At 25.5% G+C, this 20933-nt stretch overlaps 1 protein-coding gene across 3 annotated transcripts in view; it reads left to right on the forward strand.

Annotated features, from left to right (window-relative positions):
• The window catches only part of LOC107438352 (trio Rho guanine nucleotide exchange factor), a 68005-nt gene that overhangs the window by 10006 nt on the left and 37066 nt on the right, over positions 1-20933 (forward strand). For all 3 annotated transcript variants that reach the window (XM_043043598.2, XM_016050632.4, XM_016050633.4), the window contains exons 4-18: positions 2461-2551; positions 2841-2942; positions 4694-4807; positions 7269-7468; positions 8047-8287; positions 8894-9016; positions 10547-10738; positions 12771-12902; positions 13185-13277; positions 13890-14108; positions 14241-14363; positions 15321-15512; positions 16557-16726; positions 18106-18277; positions 19531-19692. In XM_043043598.2, coding sequence (XP_042899532.1) covers positions 2461-2551; positions 2841-2942; positions 4694-4807; positions 7269-7468; positions 8047-8287; positions 8894-9016; positions 10547-10738; positions 12771-12902; positions 13185-13277; positions 13890-14108; positions 14241-14363; positions 15321-15512; positions 16557-16726; positions 18106-18277; positions 19531-19692 — 2326 coding nt within the window. The remainder of the gene's footprint in view (positions 1-2460; positions 2552-2840; positions 2943-4693; positions 4808-7268; positions 7469-8046; positions 8288-8893; positions 9017-10546; positions 10739-12770; positions 12903-13184; positions 13278-13889; positions 14109-14240; positions 14364-15320; positions 15513-16556; positions 16727-18105; positions 18278-19530; positions 19693-20933) is intronic.

The following is a 20933-nucleotide window of genomic DNA, read 5'->3' on the forward strand; positions in this document are numbered from 1 at the left end:
AGCCACATATAGGAGAAGGTCATAAAAAAATCCAGTTATAGTAATATTCGAGTTATCGTACTTCGAGTTATAGCGAATTGACTGTATATTAGTTCCTTCACCCTAGTGGAGAAAACAGTCCTTTAAAGTTTATTCAACAACTTATGATAAATTTTTTAAATGAAATTTAAAAAAAAATTTTTTTTTTATTTATTTTTTATCTATAAGATGACTGCAAAGATTTTAGAGTGCTATATGGGTTCTTTTCTCAGTTCTTGCATCCTTAAGCAATTGTTGCATCCTTAAACAATATTTCTCATTCAAATATTTGTTTCTATTATTTAATAGTAGTTTACTTACAACTTTACTTACAAAGAATGAAAAAATATGCTTCAGACACATTTTGTATTTGAATTTCATTTTTTAAGGCAAAATGTCATTACTGTCATGAGACCCCAACACACATTTCTGAATTTTTTAAGTAATTTTCTATGTTATGAAAGTGTATTAGAAGTAAATTCATACATATTCTAATCTAGTATGACTGTCTATATGAATATTTATAATCAATATTGTTAGAATAATTTGTATGTTTTGTTCTACAGATCAGTTTGTATGTGTCCTCCATTTTGGTATAATTACTGTCACAAGTACAAAAAATACCAATAAAACACTTTAAATGGCTCTTGTTGAATAAAATATAACTTCCAGGTTACAAAGAACACTCTTCTCTACAGAACAGTAAAGTTTAATTGCAGTATCATTTCTTTTACGATTAATAAATTTAATTTTATCTCAAAAAATCTGTAGTTAATTTTATTGAATGTAATTACTGTGTTCCTATTTTTTATCAAATAAATTTCAAGCAAGTAAAATATTTTTGATTTTTTTTTCAAAATGCTTTAACTTTTATAAAATATGGATATCTTAAATAAAGAAATGAAATAATGTTTCATTTATCTGGGTAATACTATTGTTTTGTAGTTACTGTCCTTATTTGAAATGCTCTTAAAGGGTAGAGTAATTACCAGAAAGTCTATAATTATTTTACTATTTGAAAAACTTTTAGTCTACTTGATTCATGTGGTTATATTATAACATATGTAGTTTCTTTTTTGTAAAAATTCAAACAATAATAAAATTACATTATTATCTGACAATGTAACTATTGTTATCTAACATAAGAATACTAAATTTTAAAAATTGAGAAAATTTATGACTATTATTAAATTTTTTGAGAAAAAATTAAAATATTTAGATAGTTGTAAATGCTTTCAGTTTATCCTAACTATTGTTTGATTTTAAGATAAAATTACTAACTTTGTTAAGTAAAATTGATTGACTGAAATTTTTTTTTATTTTTCAAATTTTAACTGTATTTTATTTTGTTTTTTTAAAACTAATTAGAAGTTTATTTGTCATTTTTGTGTTCCCTTTTGTGTTCAAAAAATAGTGCGACGTAAAGTAACAACAACAACAATCACTCTTAAGAATTGAATTATTTAGAATATTTGCTCAATTGCTTTAAGTTATACTTTTAACTACATTAATTTCTGAATTTTATAATTTAGATTTTTCTATCAGTTTTTATTTAAAAAAATTTCAGTATAAATAAGACTTTGGTTATTTAAAATATAGAAACAATTTTTATTTTTTATAGAATTTGTTAGTTTCAGTTTTAATTTTAAATAAATTGTTTAAATATAGGTGATAAAAAGATCAAGAATAAAACTTCTACCCGCATAAAAGGTTTATTGATATTTTACTGGGCTATTTGAATGAAAAGTTTTATTGGCTGCAGACATAAGGTTTACAAAAAATGAAATTATGTATTGGTTAAAAAATGCCACCAAAACTAATTTCTAAACAGTAAACAATGAAGATGAAATATATAAATTATATTTTAAAATTTAAAACAAGCAATATCTATGTCATATTATTAACAAATAGAATACAGAGCAATTATTATAGAATAGTAATAATGGTTATACTAAATTTATAAAGCAATGATTAAGAAAAAAATATATCTTAAAATTTAAAAAAAAAAGTCTTTTTCCCGTTAATTTTATTGTAATTACTACTCCTATGCGGAAAAACGCATTTTAAAATAAGAATTCTGGTTTTAAATTAGTATGTCTTAAATGTGGTCTTGCCTAAGCTAATATAAAAATATTAGTGATGGATGTTTTTGCAATGGAAAAGCACTATCAACCAGGCTATCCTGAATATATTCTTCACGTTTTATAATTATTTAAGTGGGGAGGCAGTAATTAAATTTTTTCTTGCAAATTTAAATCTGTCACTAAATTTTTATTTTTTAAGTTTTTTCATTGCTGGTTATTGATTTGTATTCTTAAATGTATGGTCTTAATGTAAAAATTATCAACATTAATTTAATTATCAGATGAATTTTTCCTAATTGTCTTAAGGAAAAAGTTAAAATTTTGAGAAAATCACCCGCATCTTTTTTATATCTTATAGTGAGGAAGCAACAGATTTAGGATTTTCTGTAGTAATTGACATGAGAGGTACGACATGGAATACTGTGAAACCAATTTTAAAAGTCTTGCAGGTAAATGATTATATTTTGCTACTTATTTTATCAAATTTCTTCATTTATCACTGAAATGTTTTGTTTTTAATTTACTTTTTATCAATGTATTCAATGATTTTAGAAATCCAAATATTTTTTATAGGTCTAAAATTTTCCACCTAGTTTTTTTCTTTAAAAATGATTTTGTGTAACATATATTTTGAGATAATAAGCAGTTTTTGATAATAATAAAGTTGTTTATAAGAACTTCAACTTTTTTATGATTACTTATGCTTTTTCTTTACTTAAAAAAGATTATGTTTTTTAGGAAACTTTTCCGATCAAAATTCATACTGCCTACATCATAAAGCCAGAAAACTTCTGGCAAAAGCAACGCACAAGCCTTGGAAGTGCTAAGTATAAATTTGAGGTAATTATATTTTAATGGTGCTTTAAAATGTTTAAGTTTCTAACTTTTCTGTTAAAACATTTTTAACATGTTAAATATGTTTTGTATTTTCTTAGTTCAAAATTATAATATTTTTTGATGTAAAAATGATATAAAATAATTATTGTTATAAATATTATGTAAAATTATATGTAATTAATATATTTTGATGACATAGAAATACTTAAAGAAAACATTTTATATTTCTGGTCAGTTTCAATTGTATTTAAATTTTTCAAAGGAATTTTCAATAAAATTGTATCATGTCTTTCCAAAATTCGCAAACAGTAGGAAATGTGCTTGAGTATTTAGACAAAATTTAAATAATTTACTTTTAAGCAGATATAGGAAAGTTAGTCTTAAAATAAATAAAATTTTTTTTTTTTTAATTTTATGAAATTATAAAAAGAATAGTTTACTTGAATCTGAGTTTTATTAAATCATATTATTTTCAGAATTTTAACCTAACTTGAAACAGAAATATTTCAATATAACTATGGAACAATACTTTTCATTTAAAAATTTTCTTCTTCTTTTACTCTCAGTAAGTTTTCTCGCAGTTTAATCAACAGATATTTATTTGATGTATTATTTATTTTTCCAAATATATTATTTATAATAAGGGTCATTTTCTACAAATAGGCTATTTTCTGATTTGACAAAAAAAAAAAAAAAAAAAAANAAAAAAAAAAAAAAAAAAAAAAAAAAAAAAAAAAAAAAAACTGTGTTGTAAGTTTCTAATTTTTTATTATAAAATGCCGGATTAAGTACTAGACGAGAAAAACACAGCAGTCATGCTTAACATTTAAAGAAATACTCAAATTATTATGAGTTTTAATTGAAGGGAGGGAATGATGACATGGTACGGAAATAGTAATTTTTAATTATAAACATTTTTAAAATAATAACTGTCATTAATATGTTTAAGAATACGTCAGTCCTTATCTGTTTTTTAAAAAAAATGCAAACTGAAGCAATATATTTTTAAATAGTCATTAAAAACATTAGATCAATTTACAAAAATGTCATTTTCCTGTCATGGGAGAATGATAATTGCTAGGAAATGGGAAAATAAGCATTAAACATTATCAGACCCACATGCATAGTGTTTAAGTTTAATTTATGCATTCTGTGGGACACACATGCTTAGCTTTAAATTTAATTTACTCATCCTTTGAGATGCTTAAACTATCACATAAGAGAAAATTAGAACCCTCAATACATTTTGAGAAAATAAATTAACTTCATAAATAACTAGAGTGAATACTCTCACAGTGATAAGTGAGGGAATAACAAAATAAGCATTATTTTCTTTTGAAGTTTATTCACATTAACAAAATTAAACTTGCACTGTTTCAATTCAAATAATAATGTCGTCAATCTGAAACTTTCTGAATTGCTCTGAGTGGAGAAATGACATGAATCATGAGTTTCAGACTTTTTTGTTCAATATAAAATCAATTTGAGGACCAAAAAAATTAACTTAATACCTAAAAAAAACACTAGTGTTTAATTTTAAAAGATAAAGTTGAACACGAAAAGTATAGGTATTTCAATTAGAAATAATGTCTTTTGTATTTTTTGTTGTTAAGATTTACCAGTGAAGGAATAAGATTTCAAAGAGCATCTTTTTAACTTATTTGTAGAAAATTTTCCATAATATATAGATATATATTGTATAATTATTGTATCTTTGTATTTTACATATGTTTTTTTTTATTTTATTCTAATAGACTAGCATGATATCTGTAGAAACTTTATCAAAGTATATTGATCCCTCTCAGTTGACCAGTGATTTAGAAGGAACTCTCCCATATGACCATAATCTCTGGATCGAAATCAGACTGGTAAGAATACTTTAATTTTATTCTTCTATTTTTATGTTTTTTCATATTTGTACTTAGCCATTTCATTTTGTGCATAGCTTGTCTAATATTAATGAAAACTGATTTTATCTGCACATTATTTATTGATCTAGATATAAAGTTTGGGTCATTTTTATCCCCTTCCCCCCCACCGAAACAAAAAAGAAAAATAAATTTGCGCATCTAAACCTGTATTATTGAAGTTACCACTTATTTTTATAAAAAAAACCCCTATAAATAGCACATTAAAGTGGAATTTGAATGAGTTTCTTTCTGCCACAGCTCAAACTCAATTGGTAGATCAGCCTTGTATTTGAAGGTTATATTCTGAAATAAAGAGGAATCATAAAATATTCAAAGATAACAATTTTCAGAAAAACAAATTTTTTATTTCTCTCCTTTTTTTTTTATCTTTAAAAAAATATTTTCTTTAACGCCAAGAATTTTCAATTAAAAAATTAGTAAAAGGTTATAAAGGCCTAAAATAAAATTTAGTGTACACATACAATTTAGTGCTGTAACTTTTAATCTTACAACCATTTTTTTTTAAAATTTCAAAATAATTAATTTTAAAGGTTTTATAACTAAGCATTGTATAGCTTTTTTTCTTGGGCATGAAGCTATTGAAGTTAGTGAATTCATCCAGGAGTTATTAAAAATAAATAGGAGCACTTGATTATCAACGTACTTTGAGATAAATATTATGAACAAAAAAAATCTAGATTTCTTCCAGAATATTTTTTCGAAAGGGAGAGGTAATAATTTACCTTGGAGAATAGTTTTTATTCATTAATACTTCAATGCTCTAGTTTTTAACTTTGAAGTAAAAAAGTATCCCTGTGGCAGAATTTTTTCGGGCTTTCTTCGACATACCCCTCTAATGCTATTTACCTTTCTGCAAGATGCTAAAAAATAAAAAATATACATGTTAGTAATTTAAAGTAACAGAAGCGTTAACTTAAAAAATAAATAGATAAATAATCAAAAATAAATAAAAAAATTGGATCAAATAAAATAATATCTTTTTTAATTTCTAAATTTTTTAAATTCTAATATTATGAGCTATATTTTCATATTTTGTAGGAAGATAACGCACTAATTATTTCCTTTTTCGCATTTTGTAATTCATCATCATATTAAAATATATTTTTTTAAAATAGTGAAATCTATTGCTGTAACTACCGAAAAAAAGATCCTTTTCGAAATCACGCGTATTGGACTCTTCAAAAAAGGATTACTAAATGCGTGTTTTCATTTCGAGATTCAGTTGTAATAAATTATATCTTACTAAAAATATCGGATTTTAAAAGTTATGTGGAAATCAGTAGTAATAACTGCATGAAAAAATAGAACAAATATTTCTACAAAAAAGAAAACCAAGTTTTTTACTTCATTATTCTTTATTTTTCATTATTCTCAAATAAGAATAGAAAAATCACAAGCATATTTTTTCCCACTCCAATGCACGAGAAAGGCAACTTTTAATATAATTCTGAAGAAAAGATTAATATTTTCAAAAATTTCTGCAGAAAGGAAAAGCAAAAGTTTTTTTTTTCCAAAGGAAAAATCTTTCTGCAAGAACTCTGTAACGTTTTGCAAAAATATCGTCGTGTCGCCACAATTCTGTCACGGGGAGTAGTATTAATACTTAAAATTTTAGTGAATCTTATGATGAAAATCTCTGATTTCAATAATAGCTACATATTAATTAAATGCTAAACATTTTATCATTTACTCTTAGAACTAATTGGTTTTTAAATTTATTTTTAGGACTGTTTTTTTTAAAAAATACATCACAAGGTACTTTAAGTCTGTGCTATTACCTGAGCTTAATGTTTACAAATGTTTCACATAGATCAGTGATGGACAACCTTTTAAACTGAGCGTGTTTAAATTTTGAAAAATCTTAATTTATTACTGAAATGAATAAAAATGACAACTAGTGCTGTGTCCCATACATAAATATTTATAATATTTTTGATATTTTCAAGTAATAAAAAAATTATTTTTGGCATTTATGTAAGTGCCATTTAATTAAAAAAAAAAGTCAACCAAAAAATATGTGCAAAATGGGATCAAATGGAAAACCCATGTACGTGTAGAAAAGTAATATTTATGATAATAATAATTTTTTCTTAGATTGGACTTCGCAAAAAGAAAAAGAAATATTTGCACAATTTTTTTTTATGTGGATTATACATTTATCGTGGCTCTTTAATTCATTGCAACTGAAGTTGTTCTAAATCAGTTATCTTTTTAATTGATTTTTTTCATGTTTGATTCTAAAACTATTTTTTGCGAACTCAAAATGATGCAATATTTTGCCTCAACCAATGCATATCATCTCTAATATGTATTATATTCTTGCCATCACTGCGATCAATATTTTTTATAGTTTTTTATCTAATGTGTTTGACTTTTCTCCTTTTTTTTCTCCTTACAGTCTGTTGAAAGTTTCACATGGAAAGGTAGTGATTTACTATCGAGAATGGAAGCTGTAAAAGAAGAATTAACAAGGAATGAATTTGCTGATGATGTGTCTTCTTCAAAAGCCATGATAGATAGTCATGCTACCTTGAAAAAGAAAATAATGCAAGTTCCTGTGGAAGATATTGATATGGAAGGACAACAAGTTCTACATAAGTAAATGTTCATGTTTTTAGATGCTTTTTGTATTTCCTAAAAAATTTTTAAAATGTATGTGAAAAATTTTGATTATTAAAATATTACTACTGAATTTTCAGAATATATTAAAACATAATACTATCTACAGTATATTTATGTATGTTCTAAGTAACAATCTTTTGACCTCAGAGCAATTAACTTCTTACCAAATTTTTTGTTATTGGCTGTTACTTTCATACTGATATTTTGTCCTCTTCCATGCTCAAAAATATTTTTTAGGGACGTTAAAGTTTTACGAGCATCTCAGGATACCCCATTCAATTAAAGTCTGTTGAATAAGGTAGTCATTCTTGTACCATAAGAAGAAGTCAAGAAAAACTTGCTTTGCACCATTCTTGTGTGGGTATTATTTTTATTTACTGGAGTATGACTTTGCTGGATATTCCATTTGAGGTTTCCAAAGAACTTTTTGTCACCAAGCATTACATCTAATATGAGTTAGTGATACGTAGTGCCAAAAATATTTGTTTTCAAACATTTTTGTTGTGACTTCTTGCCACCTTGTATGTGAAAATAAAATAACTATTTCTTTTAAGGCTAAGTTTTGCCACTGGTGGTAGTAGTGGAGGCTCCTGTGACTCTGGGTATTCTAGTAGAGACAGTGGACCTGCGGGTATGGCTGGAAATGTTGATTTTCAGAATTCTGTTCCTCAAATTGTCCAACTCCTGGAAAATATTCATGTGACGAGACAGCATTTGTTACAACTATGGCATATCCGAAAAGTAAAACTTGATCAGTGTCTTCAGCTACGTCTGTACGAGCAAGATGCTCAAAAAGTATGTATAATTATCCAATGCCATATTATGTTTAAATTCTCTTACAATATTTTTGAATTTGGTCAAACATTAGAAATGTTTATTTGTAGGAAATAAAAATACACATTAATAAAACTCCTATGATATTTTTTTTATTCTTCTTATTTCTCTTTTTGTTTCAATTATTGATGTCTATATATTTTTAAATATTCCAGAGCTCATTATTTTATTATAATTGTTAGTTATTAGAATATTTGCTTTAAATATTTAGAAAAACAACAGCAAAGCTACAATTAAAATTTTTTTTTATTATTTGCAATTAATTTTGTAATTTTTTTTTCAATCAGTTCACTTTTTTCTAACAGGTAAACATAAATATAATAAGATTTCTAGAAATGTTAATTTAATTTTTTATAATTAATTTAACTCTTAACAATTGACTCTTTTTAATTCTATTTTTATTTAAAATTTGTGCTATTATTGAATTTATTTTCATGATGCTCTATTATTACATTTATAAATATATCTTGCCTAAAATAATTAATGATTCATTTGTAAATTAAGTCTTTTTGTTAAAGAAATGTACTTTTAATTGAGTCTGAAAGCTATATTTTGTGTATTTTGCAGATGTTTGATTGGATTTACCATAATAGAGATCTGTTCCTTGTCAGCTATGTTGATATAGGCCAGACATATCAAGAGGCAAAGGATCTACAAGAAGAGCACAACCATTTTACTATGTCCTCAATGGTACTTTTTTTTTCTTGAAGAGAAAATAAAAAAATTTGAATGAAACTTTTATTTATTAATGTTTAATTCCTTCATGATTTCATTAGTTATTCTTTTTCAATTTTTAATGAAAATATTTTTAAGCCTAAAATTATGTTTAAGTTCTTTAAGTTCATTGCTGGTTTCATTAATACTGAAAAAATGCTATTCTTAATTTTGTTCTTCATTAAGTATGTCACTTGATTTGGAAGTTACCAGGGTATAAAAATAGGCTGAAAAAGAGTCCGAATTGGAATAATATCTAGTACATTCATCAAAAGGTGAAAGTATTTATGAATTCAGTACTGATGCACAAAACTTCTAGAAGAGATAGATTATGCCTAAATTATTTGGAATGCAATAAATATGAATGTTAGAAACCTAAAAAGTAGCCACTGTATTGTACTCTTTGTAGTTGAATAAAAAAAGGAAACTTATATGCCAAATCAAAATGTTATGTTAAAAAAGAAAAAAATGGATGTATACTTCCTAAACGACTCTATTAAAGAATTAAAAATGTTTTATTTATTATACTTTTCAACAGAGTTTTTTATTAAAATTTTTGAATTCATTGTAATAAATTATATAAATTAACTTATCACGAAATTTCTACTATATTTTTTATTTATACTAGGCGGCTCTGTCCCTTGCTTGCTATTGCTCCATAACCCCTGAAACTACTAACACAATTCCTTTCAGATTGCTTTTTTTTTGCCTTCTCTTCGATTCATGTCTTTTGATAATTCTTTACTTCTCTATTTTTTTAATTGTTTATTCTTTTCTCCTTAGTCTTGTTTAATATCCTAGATATTATGTTTTAATTTTTTTATAGTTTATTTGAACTATTTTAAAGGCTGTGCCTTCTGCTCATTATCACTCCCTAATCCTTGTAAATTGCTTCCACAGTTTTTTTTCCAGATTGTTTGTCAAGTCATTGTCTGATTATCTTAATTCTATAATTTTGATTATTTTTTTTTGTGTCCACCTTATTCCAAATTGGGTGATACCAAACTGTTCAATGTTAACCTCACGTAATGTGACCATTGAACCTCTTGGGTTATTGCTATTCCACATTTGCTTTGCTCAACCACTTTTTTGTAAACAATCACATTCCCCTTAATTTCTTTATTCTAGACTTTGTTTGTTTTATTATTGTTTGTATGTAATTTGTTTGTTTGTATCTTGGATCTCAATAATTGTTTTTCACCATTCAATGACTGAATATATTTAATATCCAAATACAAATGCAATTTTGCTCTATTTTAATATATATTGTTATTATCATTGTGATGTATCATCATCTAATATATTTCTGAAACCATCATTAAATCTATCATCACTCAATCATTCCATCAATTATTTTATTGATAAAATGTTTAATTTGCAACAATACAACATATCATTTTTTATATTTATTTGTAACAATAATGTTGGGTCATCAATTTTATTATGTTTACAGCAAAGTAAAATATTTTAATTTATTGCTTAATCTAATGAAATTTATATTTACAGAATGTCTATGTTAACATCAATCGCATTTTATCAGTGGCATCTCGTTTAATTGAGGGAGGCCATTATTCAGCTGCTACTATACAACAAATTGCTGCTCGATTGGATCGTGCATGGAAAGAATTTGCTGCTGGCCTTGATGAAAGAACTACTGTTTTAGCTTTGTCAGTTCTCTTTCATCAAAAAGCTGAACAAGTAAATATTTATAATTAAACTTACTTTAATTTACTTTTCTTTTTTTCTAAAAGGAGTTCGTTGAGATAAATTTTTTTGGAAATATTCAAAATATTGGGATATTTTAATGAAATTCTGTTCTCTGAAACTTTTTTTATAAGTACATAGATTTTTTTATAAGTACATAGAATGCTTTTTACTAAAAAATTTCTTATACTTCTATTATTACTGGAACAATATGGGTATTATTCTATATAATAATTCAAATATTATAATTGTTATAATAACAATATTATGAAGTATTGTAATAATTAAAATTTATAAATTTAGATATAAATATTAAAGCATTAACATGTCTGTTAAAACAGTAAAAAAATAAAATATTATCATGTCTCTTAATGGTTTGCCTCTTTTCCTGAATGAGACAAGGATCGGCCATGTTTGTTTTCTTAAAGTGCATGTATAGTTTCCGAATTATTTTGGAAAAATATAGGCAGTGTGTCACTTAAAAGACTTACGATTTCTATAATTAATTACATAGTCTAAACGAAATAAAAAATGTGGCTGCATGCAATTGTTTCCATAATTGAAGATTGTTATATTTTAAAAACCATTTTTATATGACATATATTACAAACTTTTTTAAGTCAGTTGTTAGAAACTAATTGTATTGTTATATTATTTTTCTTTAAATATTGAAAATACTGTTGCATTAAAAGGCATGTCCCATCATTCCCTTTACATAACATTTTATTAAGAAAAAATCTAAAAGTTTTGCCTTTTATGTAATTGTCAATCCATTATAGTAAATATTTTAGTAATCGAGTGAGAATAAAATAGGTAGAGTTTCCTTCTTTCTTTAAAAAAAAAAAAATAAAATAAAAAAATACACAAGTAGTTGCTTATTTGAAAAGAGTTTTTTATTACATATATAAATAAAGACTTTTAACTAAAATCTAAATCTAAAGCAATAGATATGATACTAGAGTTATTGCAACAAGAAAAAAAAATACAATGTTAATTTTAAGCAAAATTGCTGTTGCCCATCCATTTTTAGTCTCCACAGTACATATATACAAAAGGAACATTTTAAATGCAGTTCTATTTCATATTAAATTAATTAAAATATCCCAAAATAATAATAAGAATTGAATTGTTAAAATCAGTAATTAATGTTTTAACTTTCCTAAATAAATTAATAATTTTTTAAGTTTTATTTATTTTGATTGAAAAATTTTTACAGTGAAAATGTAAATTTTTATTTGTTTAAATTTCTTTTAATGTTCTTCTTTTTAAATAATTCATGTATTTAAAATAATGTACTTAATATATACTCAGTATACTTTACATGCCTTTGATATTTTGCATTTATGAGTTTATTCAGATGTGTTTGATACTTTCAGCTCTTTGATGTACAAAATAGTTATAAGTTTAATTATCTTTTTATGCACTTATTTGTAATTGTATCCTGTATGTTGCTGTATTAAGATATAAGGATAGATTACTCTATTAAGCTACATACCTGCCAACTTTTACGCATTTAATGTAAAATTTTATTTCTATATTTAAAGTGGTAGTAAAATGCATGCTTTCTATATATTCCTTGCATTTATAAAATTAATTTATAATATTTTTGATCCACCACTATTTTTTAAAAAACTAAGCATATATATTAATATGTAATACTGTTCAAGTAATCCGCATAAGCTTATTCAAAATACAGCGAATGTTTTTGCCTAAAATTGTAATTTGCATTTCATTTTACTACCACTTTCATTTTACTACCACTGCCTTGAAAGGATTAAAAGTTGGCAGGTATACAGCTGTAATGATGGTGCATGTATTATTCAGCTTCCATTAGTTATGACAGCAAAACATTCTTCACTCTTTGAAAACAGAAAAATTCTAGTGGTGTGACTTTAAGGGTAGATAAGTGTTCGTAAAATTAGAAGATTGAACATAATTGAAAGTCCAACTGTTTTTTATTTATGATCAGTTTCTATTTATATTTATTCTATTTCAGTCAGTAATTAGTTTTTACTCTTGTTTGTAGTACATGAACAATGTCTCTCCTTGGAGTAAAGCATGTGAGCAAACTATAGTTCCTAGAGAAGTAGTTCATTTGGAAGAAGTTATTCATCAGCATCAAACACTTTATGAAAATATGTGCCAAGCTTACACTGAGGTTAGAACTCATTTTTTTCATTTCATTTCTTTAATTTACCAGTTTAGTTACTCTATTGTCAATGGTTATTGTTACACAGTATGTTTTTTGTTATGTTTTATTGGTATATCAGTTATATTTTATCAGTATAAACTGATTTATGTACAGTATTTGTCTTTTTAAATTTGTATTTCATTTGTTTATTGTTTATAATCTTGTGAGAATCCTAATTCTGAGTTTTATATCTTACTTTATCTTTCACACATTATACTTTCTTACTTTATCTTTCAAACATTATTTTAGGTTCATAGCACCAGTAAAAAACTTCTTTATCAGCTTGATCATCTTGTACAAGTATGTCATCAGCCGAGAGTCGATATGTCTTCGAGAAAACATGTAAGCATTTTTTGTTATGTCTTGTATTTTTAAAGAAAAGTTTGTTATAATAACCATCATTGTTTTTTTTTCTGTACATTTAAATAACTTTTTCTGAGAATAAGAGTTTTCTTATTTATTTCTAAGTAAAATGTTTAGTACAAACTTTTTGTTTTTCTAAAAAAGTTGTGGGAAAAAAAAGAGATGGCAAAATTATATTATTTCCATATTTCCATCTTTTTAAAAGAATTAAAAAATATAAAACATGTTAAAATTTTAAAGTAGAAATGTCAGGTTTAGGTATTGAAATGTATCATTACACTTTTTTTACAATAAAGGTAATGCAAAAAATGGGATAAACATTCATTGAAATTAAGTGTTTTTCAAATTTAATTGTTTTGTATTTATAATCTTCTTAATTGTTATAGTTTTGAGTTACATTTTTTATATGATATCAATTAGCTTTCTATTTTGAAAGCATATACAGTGTTTTTATGTACAAAATAAATATTAAAAAATAACAAAATACGTATTTTATGGAGAAAAAAAGTTATCCCATGAAGTTTTTTTTCCATTTGTACAATACATTAGATTACACTAAACCTCTAATTTCTAATGTTGCTTATTTTACAGTTGCATAATGATGGAAAGAATATAGAAATGATGAATCACAATGGCAATAACCATCTCTGCAATCCTGCTGCTGATTATTCAGAAGGTGCCAAACATGTACTATCTGTAATACATGATATTTTAAACCATCACCGTGCACTGGAGACTCAGTGGCATACAAAAAAAGTAAAACTTCATCAGCGTTTGGCCTTGGGCCTCTTTCAAGAAGATGTCAGACAAGTAAATATATTTAGTTTATTCCTGATAATTAAATGGATCTGGGCATTTAAATTATATTAATTATTGAATTTGTTATAATAATAAATTTTTAATATTGATTCAAATTAAATCAAAAAAATTTTTAATTTAAAGGTATTAGATTGGCTGGAAAATCATGGTGAAGTATTTTTAAGAAAAAATACTGGTGTTGGAAGAAATCTACAGCGTGCTAAAGTTCTCCAAAAAAGCCATGAACATTTCGAAACAGTTGCTCAGGTATAAATTTCTCTTAATTTGCTTTGCAGTTGGTAATTATTTTTATTTACAACAGCATAATTACAGATCGCAGAAAATATTTTATACACCAATTTTTATAAATAATAAAATTTTTACTCTAAACAGGGTTATCACACATATATGACTCCCACAAGATGCGTAAATGTAATTGTAAAACAATGCTTAGGCATTTCCCAGGGATGCTTTGAATTAATTTTAAATATATGCATATGCGTCTTGCAGAGGGCATGAAATAAATTTAAATCTTTGCAAATTGTATCCCATAGGATGCACAAATTAAATATAAATCTATGCATGTGTGTCTCACGCAATATGTAAATTAAATTTAAAACTATGCATGTATGCCATACTATGCTAAAACTAAGCCATGCATACCGCCAGGTGAGTGAATTAGATTAACTATGCATATGCATTCGTGGTAATGGAATTTAGTTTCATTAGTGTTACTATTATCCTTGTACAATTTAGTTTTATTGCTATTTAATTTAATATTTCCTTATTAAATATTTAATTTTAAAATTATGTATTTCTATAGTTTTGAAATTCAATTTACGCGTCCCATGAAATGCATAAATTTAATCTCTAAACAATAAATCAAGATAAAAAAAAATCTGTTTTCACAGTCGCTGCATTATTACTTTTTATTATTACTTCTTGTTTTGTTTACTACCTGTACTCATAATTATTGGTTATAAAACAATATATAATTTATTTTAACAGTTTTTTAAACAGTTGTAATGTTTAAAAACAGCTTGCCCAATATTTATACCTGTTAAGAAAAATGCATTTTTAGTAATAGTTTCAAACACTATACTACATATTTTCAAACACTGTCGAAATTGTTTAATATTCTTCCTGTTATAAGAATATATTTTACACATTCTTGAAATAATTTTAAAATAATGTTTGCTCTTATTGGTATAAATTATTTTCTAGAATACATACACAAATGCTGAAAAGTTACTTGCTGCAGCTGAAGAACTTGCACAAACAGGGGAATGTAATGCTGAAGAAATTTATGGAGTTGCTCAAGAATTAGAGGGTCACATTACCAGTTTTGCAGCCAGAGTTGATCAAAGGAGAAACCTGTTAGATCTAGCTGTTATGTTTTTCACTCATGAAAATGAAGTAAATATTCTGTAATTTTTATGCACTTATGATTAGGGTTGTTCTCTGGTAGTAAAATGATGTAAATGAAAGATATTTAAGTTTTTTTTCTGTAGAAAAATGAATAAGTTATTTGTTCAATCTATAGTTTGAGGATGCTTTTACAAAAGTTTGAAGTATTATTTGAAATAATTCTTTTTTAAATCTATGAAATCTTACATTCTTAACACTTACAAATGTAAAAAATATTGGTGAAAAGAACATCTAAATGAAAATACCTATAAATTTCTTGTTCAGCTTTCATCTTTTGAAATTAACACTTGAAGTATTGTTTTATGTATTAAGTTAATTTTTTGATCTTTAAATTGCTTTTATAGTGAGTAAAAAGAAAAAGGGGGTGGGGTCCCATTCACTCATAGGGATTGCTCTTACTCATTGAGATTCAGAATGTTTCAGATCCGTGGCATCATTATTTAGATTGCAAGAAATTCTTCAGTGTATAAAAAGAAACTGAATAAACAAATTGGATATGTGTTAAGATGATAATCTCATTTCCTCTTTTAAATTTATGGAATTAATTTATTTTCTAGTAATGTATTAATGAGTGTTTTTATTTCCTCTTATGGGTTAGTTAAAGAATAGATAATGCTATCTTAATTTTATTTATAGGAATGAAATTCAGAAACAAATAATGCTTATTTTCTTATTCCCCATTTCCAAATAAGACATTTCTTCATTCGATGATATGCTACAAAATCTAATTTCAAATCTAAATTTGTTGTCTTTGTTCTGCATTAAGTTGTCTTTTTTCCCCAGGAGTCTATATTTTTTAATGTTAAAATTTCAAAATAGTTATGACAACAAATCAATTTAGGTGAATTTGGATATTCAATAATTCACAGAAATTTTTAAAATCTTGCTAGTTTATCTTTCAAAAAATTAGTTATTTTACCAAATTTTAGTATTATAACAAATTTTAATTCTTTTTATTCAGTTAAATGGGGACTTTTTGATAAAATTCCCTTTGGAAAATGGTGCATTATATTATATATTTTTGCATTTCAGTTGACTAGTTGGTTTGAAGAATTACGTCAGGAATTACAAAGTGATGAAGTTGCAGAAAATGTTGAAGGAGCTGAACAACTTTTAGAGCAGTTCAATCAGCAAAGAGATTCTACTATTGATGCTGCAATGAATACAGTATCTGAAGGAGAAGCTCTGTTAGAAGAATTACAGTATGTATATACATTTTACTGTTATACTTCTATATTTATAATTTTGAATTTTGTAGTGATCGAAGGGTCAATGACATCAAAAGCACTGATATATTGATGTTATTAGTTTAATTTTACTTTATTTGCACAAAGTATAATTTCTATTTAACCTTTTTATTTAAGTTGTGTGGTGGAGTTAATAATTGCAATGTCATAGTAATGTAATTTGCATATCTTTTAATTTTAAAATAAATTGAAATGTCTTTTTTTGCAATGTCATAGTAATGTAATTTGCATATCTTTTAATTTTAAAATAAATTGAAATGTCTTTTTTTTAAATATAATTTATATTGGCATTGATGTTTTGATAATTAGTTCAGGTATACTAAAGCCACTCCTACTTTATTTGCATTTTTCTAACTAGTCTTACTTATTGATTCCTAACACTATTGACATTTCTTATATCATCATGTTTAGTTTATAAGTTTGTTTGACTGAACTTCGAGTGTTATTTCATCCTAATTGTGTCCTTTGTGATGATGTGTTTAGTTCTCCGTAAGTATACGATAAGTCTCTATCCTAAATCCATTAATCTTCATAAAAAATTTTAAAATGCTCTTTTTTCCAGAAGTATATAGATTTTCTTAAGGAATGGCAAGTCAGGAACGCTACTGAATTACATCACATGTGTGAAATTTGCCAGCCTGATTATGTCTTTAAACGTTTGACTCGTCACAATATTTATCGTAATTAAATATAAATATCTTTTGGGCTCATACATGCTCAATTTGCTTTCATTATCTAATGATATTGAACAACCATTATTTTTCAAAGCGAATAATAGAAAGTGTAATCATCCCATTGTTTCTGATAAGTCTATTCCTTGTCAATTCTGAATTTTGTAAACAATTTTCCTGACAAAGGAGTAATATCTTTAGACTGTGCTTCTTACCTAATGCAGCTCATCTATATTTTTAATTGGAAGAGGTTAGAATTCTAAGAACAAATTTTCCAGTGCAATTTTCAAAGTGAATCAATCTGTATTTTGGACCCTTACAAAATTCTTTCTTATCTCAGTTTTAAAGACCACTCATGATTGAGCAAAGTGTTTTTTAAAATTTTTATATTAAAATCTGCTTTGAAATTAGCATTGTCTGTTATGCACAGTGCTTCAAGTATTGTTTATTTGTATAATTTATTCAGAGATGGAAAGAACCCCAAAATCCCCTTCATTAACTGAAAGTCTCATTTAAAGAGCCATATTAGTATGAAACCATTGTAACTATTTTCTACTGAAAACTCTTATTTATATTTCAATATCATTAGAATGTTTTTTGTGTTATTAATTTTTAATATCTAATCTAGTAATTTTCTTATAATCCCTAATCTCTTTCTTTTAGAAACTCTGGATTAGAACCTGATAGTGACTCTAGTACATCAAATGCTGCCATTGAAGGACTTCTAGAATCTCTTAGTCGAAGTAGAGAGGAACTTGAAGAACTCTGGGCAAATAGAAAACTAAAGCTTGATCTGTGCCTTCAGCTGCGACTGTTTGAAAGAGATGCATTGGAGGTAAAATTGCTTTTGTCAAATGATTTTTTTTAATTTTGCGAATGACGCCAAAAGTTTATTTTTTTTCTCCAGAGATTCATTACCACTTAATCTATCTAAGAGCAATTTTTTTTATAAAATTACATTTACTTCCCACCTGAGTCATAAATACCATCTAACAATAACTAGAAAAACAAATAATATTTTTTAAATATAATAAAGAAATCTAATTAGATGTTTCATATGTATTGTTTAAAAATTTGGTAATTTTTATATGGAAGACAACATAAATCATGCACTATAATTAATATATATATAAGCTTTCTATTTAATATGCTATGCAATACTGAACTTTTCTAGGCACACATTTTTTGCTAATATGTTCTTGAAAATGTGGAATTTTACTGAAAGGTATAATTCTATTTTCAAATCATAAATCAAGATTTAGTTTCAAAAATTATTGATTATTATTAAAATAATAATGCATTAATATGCAGTTTTGACCCACACTGTTAACATTTCAACTTGCTTGTTGTAATACTTACTTCTAATTTAGATATCTTCTGCAGTATATTGTCTTCTCAGATGAATTATAGAGATAACACATTAAAGAGTAAACTTTCTTTATACGATGGAAATCTTTATCATATTTGATATTCAATGAAATAAAGGGCAAAGTTTTATTGGTAAACAACCGAAGTCAGTAAATTTTGTTGTACTGTAATTAGTAAGAATAGTATTAAAACTTAAAATGTTATGAGCGGTTGAATTATTAAACTATTCAAAATCAAAAGGGATCTTATCTCTGATTGCCTGTTTACCATGTCTGTGGTTTTAAGTCATTAAGTCAAGTGATTTGCATTTTTCTTAATGGTTCTGTTTATCATCATATTCCATTTTTATATTAAGATAACTTATTTTTGTTTCTTTAAATATTCTGTTTTTTTTTATATCTATTAATCCTAATTTTGTCATTGCTATTACAACATTCAAGTATAAAAATATATTTTTCTTTATTCTAAGAGATGTTTGTATTTTTTATAAAGATTATGAAAAAGAACTTTTATAGCATTTATGACAAATGGTATGAAGTTTATTCATGGAAATCAATTTTTCATTCTGTTTGTACAGGTTTTCATTCTTGTAACTAAATAAGAAATTAAAAAGATCATACTCATAAACAAAAAAAATTTTATTTTATTATATGCTTTTGCCAGCTTAGCAAAATCTATTCCAATACATTTTGATATTTTTTTAAATATATGCTTTTTTAGATATCTTCACAGTTAGAACTATGGTCTGAGGAACTGCAAAATGCTGATATTGCAAGAGATATGAGTGAAGCTGAACATACCTTGCATATACACAATGAAAGTGTCAGCAACATGCAGCAGACTGCCTTAGATGTTATTCAGAGGGGACAAGAACTATATCAAGTATAAATTTTGATAACTTTGGATAAATATTATAAGCATTAAATCAATTTATGTGTTATTGTTGGTGTTATTTTTTTCCTCTTACAATGTAATAACCTCACTTCACACATTCAGCATTTTTAATTTATTTATTAATCTTAGATGAAATTTATACTAAATTTGAGACGCTTCGTATAATGTTTAACCTGCTATTCAAATTTTTTTGCATAATTTTTCTTCCAGATTGCTCCAAAAATGGAGCTTTTCCTTTTTTTTTTGTATCTCAAAACAAAAAAAAATTTTCCCCCCAAAGAATATTGATGTATGGTTGAGGCAAAATCAAGTGTCGTCACAAACCACTGGACGACAAACAGCAATTATAATATTGTCTGCCAGTCGCCACTGGATTACCACATTTTCCATCAATGTGCATTTTATTGTTATTATTTATTATACAAATGGAATTATTATGAATATTTCATAATGTAATGGAATTATATGAACATTTTATAATGCTTCTTTCCTGAAATTTTTCTTCATTTTAGAAGGGAACCTTATAATGTTTACCATATTTTATAAAAAAAATGCTTCAAAGAATAACTTTTATTATTAACATAAATTTTTTTTATTGTTTGAAATTTTTGGTTTTTTGAAAAAGTGGCCTGTTGCAAAATTTCCCAAATTGCCCTATTTTATTTCCTAACTTTAATGCTGAAATAATTTGTTATTCCAGAATTCACTCTTGGAGTAAAAAAAAGGCATAGTGCTTCCTCACAGAAAAGGGCCCTTGGAGTTTTGAAAGGGCACTCACTTAATACTCTAGAAATGTATCAAAATGTGTAATATTATTTAATAACTGAATTTGATCCTCAACAATTTTTAAATTACCCTCTTATATTATTTTATATGTTTATATTAAAAAGTAATTCTCATTCATTATCAAATTGAGAAAAGAACTTTTAGTTTATAAAAAATGGGGATGCTAAAAGACAATCTATGCGCATACATTTTTTCAAAAAAAGTGAGTTAAAAAAATCACTTAAAAAATTCCTTATTATACTGCTTCCCCCACTGAAAAAGAGAAATTTATGAAAATTTAACTATTTAATAATAATCTAAACAGATAATTTTACCATTGTATAATTATTATTTAAACAGTGGGTTAATCTTTCTTTAAATGGAATATGAATAAAAAGGCAGTGTTTTTAAGGGATTGCAGTTTATTTTTTATAAAAAGGGCAAAGAGGGTGCATTTATAAGGA

Source organism: Parasteatoda tepidariorum, chromosome 1, assembly GCF_043381705.1.
Source record: "Parasteatoda tepidariorum isolate YZ-2023 chromosome 1, CAS_Ptep_4.0, whole genome shotgun sequence".
NCBI lineage: Eukaryota > Metazoa > Arthropoda > Arachnida > Araneae > Theridiidae > Parasteatoda > Parasteatoda tepidariorum.